General features: G+C 36.1%; 1 protein-coding gene across 1 annotated transcript; it reads left to right on the top strand.

Moving 5' to 3' along the window:
* Positions 1-239: 239 nt before the first annotated feature.
* LOC115906878 (T-cell receptor-associated transmembrane adapter 1) lies at positions 240-6,066 on the top strand. Its single transcript, XM_030954412.1, has 5 exons — positions 240-345; positions 1,901-1,937; positions 3,277-3,338; positions 4,651-4,709; positions 5,806-6,066. The coding sequence occupies exons 1-5, from the start codon at positions 243-245 to the stop codon at positions 6,064-6,066; spliced, it is 522 nt and encodes a 173-aa protein (XP_030810272.1). The 5' UTR covers positions 240-242.
* Positions 6,067-6,900: the final 834 nt, after the last annotated feature.

Here is a 6,900-nt window from a genome sequence, read left to right as displayed (position 1 = left end):
GCTTAATCTTTGGCTGAATTCCTATGAAACAGTATTTCTGCTAACAGTTTATTAAAGTTGCTTTCTTAATATTTAGCATCTGATTTTGATATTAATTATTTAGCTTGTATAGCAATAGCTGTCAGAGAGTAAACAACAAAATAGCAGCTTTGATTACAGAAACCAAAAACTAGCCAAGCACACAGAGAATACAGTAATATTGTTAGACAACACATAAAGTAAATTTTCTTTCAGTTACAGGAATGGACTGCCATTTTTCTGTCTGGGGAGTTTTGGCCTTTCTGAGTTTGTCTCTGCTTGTTTCAGTGACACTGAATATTGTACACTGTATGAAAAAGAAGCAAGGTAAGTAATGTCTCTTTGTAAGAAATCGAATTTCAATGTTCAAAGCCATCCCTGCTCAGAGCTATCAAGTCGACAAATTGATTCTTCTGAATCTTAAAGTTATATTTTGGCAAGAATGATTTTACTAGAGAAGATTTGTCTTTTGAAAATTTTTAAGAGAGTCAGGTATGTTTGCAGAACAATTGCTAACTGCCCAATCCACTGCTAAAAACAAGTACCCAAATCCATTCTCTGAAGGCAAATCAGCAAAACAGGAAGAATTTAGTTCTGACTAAGTTTTTATTTTTAAAATCTGTTTTTAATACCTGCAATTTCCTTTCCTAGGAAGTATACTTTTCCTATAACTGATTATAATGTATATTTCCATTTAAAAATTATTTTAAGTAGATGCATAGATAGAAAATACATTTGATAAAATTTTCTCCTCCCCAAATTCCTGAATGCTCGTTTGAATTTCAGATTTCAGAAAGATTTTATGCCTTATCAGTGTATTTTGGAAGAACATTATAATTGCTTTTCATAATAGGATTCTTATGTATTTCTTAAACCAGTGTGTCTCTCATATGGCTGCAGTCATGCTCTGGTTTTGGTTGAAATTAACTTTTACTTTTTGACAGATTGTGCCAGTGCAACCTGTCTTATGCATGTGATTCTATGTTTAGGAAGTTGTACAATTCTCACCCTTCCCTTTACACAGGGAAAACTGCCCCAGTGCTGTCCATGTAGGGGTGGCCAGGCAAACACTGGTGACTTCAACAAGGCTAAATACACCTGTGTATATAATCTACATAAACAGAAGGCCTGTGCTTATAAACTGAGCTCACCAAGTATTAGAGTCAGATATTCACAGGATATTAAGAGAGTTGCTGGAGTCTTTTGGGATGGGTGTCAGCTGAGCTTTTTGGTTTGTGTTCTAGGGCTACTAGGCAGATATCTCTATGAGGAAGAATCACAATCATTTACAAAACTAACCTGACCAAGATTGAGGTCAGAGTGTCTGATGCTGCATTAGTCATCGAGTTGGAGCTTACTGTGGTAAATTCTGGAGTCCTGGAGCACAGTTTAGAAAGTCAGGCATTCCTGAATTATTCATCAAGCTCTAGCATGAAATCTCTTTGTAGCCATTGCCTCTCTGCTTCAGTTTCTTCATCTGTGTGGATCACAGGATCTCTTTTTCAGCCATACCAGAACTAGTGAAATAAGTAAACCCATCACTTTGTAATATTAACACGATTCACCTCCCCAGAGAAAATCTGTGAGAAAAAGAATGAGGGCGAAGGAGAATGTGGAGAAAATAAAGAATTAATCACATGTGTTACAGTATGTTTTTTGGGTACTGTAAACTAATGTAGACTTTGTAGACACAGCACAGGGCCATAACACAAGCATTTTTTGTATTTGACAAAATATTTGAGAAAAATAGAGGGACAAATGAAGATCCTGAGAGACAGACCTTTCAACTGTATTCTCTAAAACAAAACCAAAACCATGCCTGTGAGACTGAAGTGTTCTAAAATTACATGTTTCATTTTCTCTTTAAAAAAAAAAAATCCAGCTAAAATGCATAAAGACTATGAAGAGAACGATCCAAGGTAAGTTGTATAAAAAAGTTTTTTTCTGGCAAGGGTAAAATATGCAATAAATAATGACAGATGGCTTTGGAGGGATGGCATAGAGGAAAATTCAATATCTCATGCAGTCTGCCCGGAAATGTTGGTAGTGGAAAAAAAAAATCAAAAAACCTAGGGAAAAAATATTCACATCTGAGATACATCCTCCAGTCATTTTATCAGCAATGAAATAATTGCGTGCTAATACTATTTTATCTGAAAGTGCAAGGTATTGAGATAAACCACCTTTACCTTTACTTATAGTGAATAATTCCATAATAATTTAAAAGAACTCTCAGCTCTCACAAAGCAGTAACAAAATACAGTCTGATAGTTAGTACTAGTGGAGCGATACGTGTATTTACATTTCATAACCATATTTTACACATAGCATCCAAAAGCAATAAAAAAGTCTGTTTACAGCTGTAGGATATCTCATGATCTGTTACACAAATCTGTTTCAAGTCTCTCTCTCTTATGCCACACAGAAGAAAACCCCAAACCAAGCCCAACTTTAGAGAACAGCGATGCATAGAGTCTCATCTCAACCCAAATATAAAAGGCTCTTGAAATAAAAATACAAAAGCCTGCACCTGTTACCCAAAACCTATTCTCAGTTACAAATTTTCTTGAAATTAGAAAATCTATACTTGTCTTTTACTGCCTGTTCAGATGAAAAATACCACTGAATGTGGTGTTAGAGGACAACTTCACCCCCTTGACGACACGCAATATAGGGGTGCAGTAGGAAGGTTACAAAGTGCTTCCCACTAACAATTCCCATTTTACAAATCCACTTAAAAACATTTTCAAGTAACATCAGGTAATGAAACACAACATACAATTAAAAATGCAAAGCTGATGGTCTTCTGTGTTTGTGTTGGCTGAAGTATTTTAGTTGACTCAAGAGCGGACTTTTTAAGAACATCGTCCCAAAAGACACATATAGTGCTTTAGTTTGTATTGCAGAGTGGTCTCAGAGAACATGAATTGGGTTCCTTTCAGTGACCATCAATATTTCTTACCCTACCTCAAACTGTAGTTTAACAGTCTTGAGATTAGCTTTGTGCTTAATGAAGTTCCAGGAAAGGAGAGTTCAATTCTGGGCCAGGCAACAAATCTCTCCTGAGAATACCCATACTGCCATTTCTGCCCCCTCTGATATTTTTGATCTTGTTTATAAGATAACAAACAATCTGCTATATATAGATATACACATGCAATCTGCATATGTGCATAAAACATTTACTAAAATATAGTATTGGGGTGCTAAATGAAGCATATTCTGTGAATTAAAAGTATTTTTTCATTCCCCTTGTAGCTATGATGGCTATCACACAGAAGATTATCCAGTTTATGGCAATCTCAATCAAGATATTTTAGGTAAGCTTCATCTTAGGAACATGTGTCTCTTCAGTGGCTATAAAAATGTATGATTAAAAATGACTGGCTGACATATTTTGCATTTCTCAAACGGCAAACTTGAGAATCTACATATTTTCAACTATTGATATAATTGAAATTATTAAAAGATACTTGGGACAGAAATGCAAACCTTCATACTGCACTACTATTTATAAGAACAGATCTCATGCTGAATTGGATTTTTTACAGTCCATATGTTCCTATTCAGCCAAGTATCTCAAAATAAAGGGCTTGTCTAAATGTAAAGCTACACTAACTGAAACAGCAGCTGTATCCATGGCTATTAAAGCAATCTAAATCACGTATTACTCACGGTCCAAGGTCAGTGCTCCCACAGAAGGAGGCAGAAACAAACGCATACCAGCTCTCTGCTGTGGCGATCCACATATCACCAGCGACACTGACAAATGTGCTGAAGCCCAGCAGCTGAATGGTGGGCAGACTGCTTGGCTCTGCTTTACTGTGCTCAAGTTAACAATCCTTGGCAGACACACATTAAAGGCTGTAACATCATGTAACTGCAGCGAGAGCTGGATGTGCAGAGGGTTTTGAAGCCCTTATAGAGTTAAAGCAGTATTTAAGTAACGAGAATAACTTTTTCTGCACGCCTTAACTGGAGCTAAGCAAAACTAAAGCACTTCAACTACAGGGAAAAAAAAAAGCCCAAACAAACCCAGCTTTTTCATACACAGTTTGCATAAATTGAATCAAGTCAATGCTCAAATGCAGTGATATTGTAAAAGTCTGAAAACTGTAAGGAAGTAATTTGTTTTACTGGTGGCTAAAATGAGATATAACATGAGAAAATAACTAGAACTGAATTTACAGAAAACTGAAGTAGACTCAGGAACAAAATTTAATCACCAGCTGCTGCAACTCACAACCTCTTTCTCAGTCAAAGAAAAGGCTGCCTGTGCTGAAAAATTAATCAGTACGTGGCTACCTCTTAATTGCAAGAAATCCTCCTACCACTCTAAAATGACACTCATCTAAGTAAATAATGAGAAACCTGTCCTTCATATGAACACGATTATTTCCATTTTCACAGTATGTGTCTGAATTTTACCTCTCTATAATTAGAGGGAGAGAACTGTGTGTGATTTCAAAACAAACACAAACATCCTACCAATGCAAACTGGGGGGAGTTTAGAGCATTAATTTAATTTAATGTTAGAGCATTCTCTAACAGAGAAAAATCTGTTGGTCTGATCATTTAAGACTCAGTAGGCATGTCTTAATAAAAAGATCTCTCTACTTTGATAAATTACAGAAGAATGTTGTTACGAGCAGATGAAGTCCCAGCCTCAAAGACCAGTTAACCAGCTACAGGTATCTTTAATTTTAGTTACAGATTTCTGAATTAGAGTAATATGGTCTGTCTCAGAGTTCCTTTATTTATTCTATAAGAGTATATAACAAAAATTTTCACAGTCTCACAAAAATTACCATGCATTAGTATCTCAGTTCATCAAAGTATTTCAGTACAAACTTGACCCTCCATTCAATCTGAGTCATTAATAAGGAAGCATAATTACAGATGGTTCAGATCCATGCAATACAGCATAATAAAGCTCAGCCACAGGCATGAAGATCACGTGGAATTAAATTTGCATCCATGGCTAATGTAAAGAATTAATTTTATTTGGTTTAGTCATCAACCAAGTGAAAACACAAGCTGTCCAGTGCAAAATCTATATGCCTTAACCAGGGAAAGATTATTTTCTATTGGTTTGTACTTTGTTGAGATACCTGTATGCCTAAAAGCATGAAAGCTTCAAATGAAATTTGCCTGTGATTGAAGCATTCCTAGCATCAATTTCCTGAGTTAATTGCCACATATTTCATAGAGATGGATTTTCAGACTCTCTCACAGGGTATTTCCAGCAGGAAAAGAACAACTTTTTAAATCTAGACATTCCAATGTCAACAGTCATTGATGGTCTGGCTTGAAAAGCACAAAAATCAGGGGAAACACACAAAAAGCACACATTTTGCACTGGAAATCAGATCATATATACAGACAAGAATCGTCCATCTTTGAATTTCTGCACAAGCAAAGCCTGTTAATAACGGGATTCCAGCTAAGAAATAAAAAGGTGAGACGAAAACCAGATCAAATAATGTCTTGCATCCCAAAGAATCTGGATTTATTACATGAGCTTCCCTCTTTCCCACAGAGACTCTTTCTAGTCATACCTTGATGAATCTTTCCATATTGCCACTATCAGTCATTTACCATTAGCTTATATTGAGCTGTTTTCCATTCTCCCACAGTTTAATAATTTGTACTTTTAATGAGCTGTTTTACAGCTGTTTTTAGGCAAATTGCAGGCAGGATTATGATTAGAGCGTAGACATAGTTGAAGACTTAGGTATTAATTTAAAGCAAGGATAACTACTAAACATAAAGTGAATTTTCTTTCAGGTGGAGTCTGCCAGTCAGATGTGTTATGCCTCACTTGATCACAGTGTCAAGGGAAAATGCAGAAAACCAAGGAGAAAGAAAGATCCTTCATTAGAGGAAGATGAAGGAGAAAGATCATCTAACCCCATGGTGGCTTCCAAAGTTAGCATTTACCTCAACAGTGAGCAGCTGGCTGCCGAAAACACGGCAAAAGTAGAAGCCATTCACGATGATCCCATCAGATTAATGGGCTTGATTCATAATACAAAAGGGGAGAACTGAATATGTAATGAACCAAATACGTAACAATAAAGTGAGATTTGCTTTTTCATTCTGGAGGACCAGAGAAAATATTACGGAAAGCCGACATACTAAACAGTGGTATGAAATGGGCAAGTTAAGTGTTCCAAACTGTCTGCCAAACATATTTATAGACTAAGCAAGACATAGGTCCAGACTGCCACTGAGATGGATCTGCCCTTCTGAAGACAATTTGAAAGAGTTGCAAAGCTGGTAGCTCAGTGTTCACATGGCAGTGATTCCAGTAAGAATTGATCCTGTTTTAAACAATCATCAGCTTTCAAGCAGTCCTAAAAGACCCCCTTGTTGTCTATACAGCTCTAGCAGAGTATGACTATTCCATATTTACTTCAATACTATTGAAATGAGATTGTGTTTCGTACTTGCACACTTGGTGATTAGTTGTTTTACCAAATAAGAACTAATCTGCTGTTCCACGCTGCGAACTTTCTGACTGTGACTCGTCTATGGCAATGACTGGAGAATAATTTAACAGCTGATTTAAAGCAGAAACTGTACATTTCATGAGACTTAGCAGTATCTTTGTGTATCTTTAGTTTCCTCTAACAATCCTAGAATACATCTGAAATCTCAACTGCTCTACTAGTGTAATATTGTATACAGCTGTATTCAAGGGTTCACAAAGATTATCACACCATCTGTAAGAATAAAACTAGGAAGGATTTCTTCCAATACCCATCTTATGTTTGCATTCCTATTGGATTTTCCATTGCCATCCTTAACTATTTTACAAAAACAAGAGCTTTTGATTTCCCCAAACCCTTCACTTACTGTATGCACATTTATTTGAAGACT

The sequence above is a fragment of the Camarhynchus parvulus genome, chromosome 1 (assembly GCF_901933205.1).
Source record: "Camarhynchus parvulus chromosome 1, STF_HiC, whole genome shotgun sequence".
Taxonomy (NCBI): Eukaryota; Metazoa; Chordata; class Aves; order Passeriformes; family Thraupidae; genus Camarhynchus; species Camarhynchus parvulus.
The sequence above is the reverse complement of the archived record's forward strand: the minus strand, read 5'-3'. Positions and strand labels throughout refer to the sequence as shown.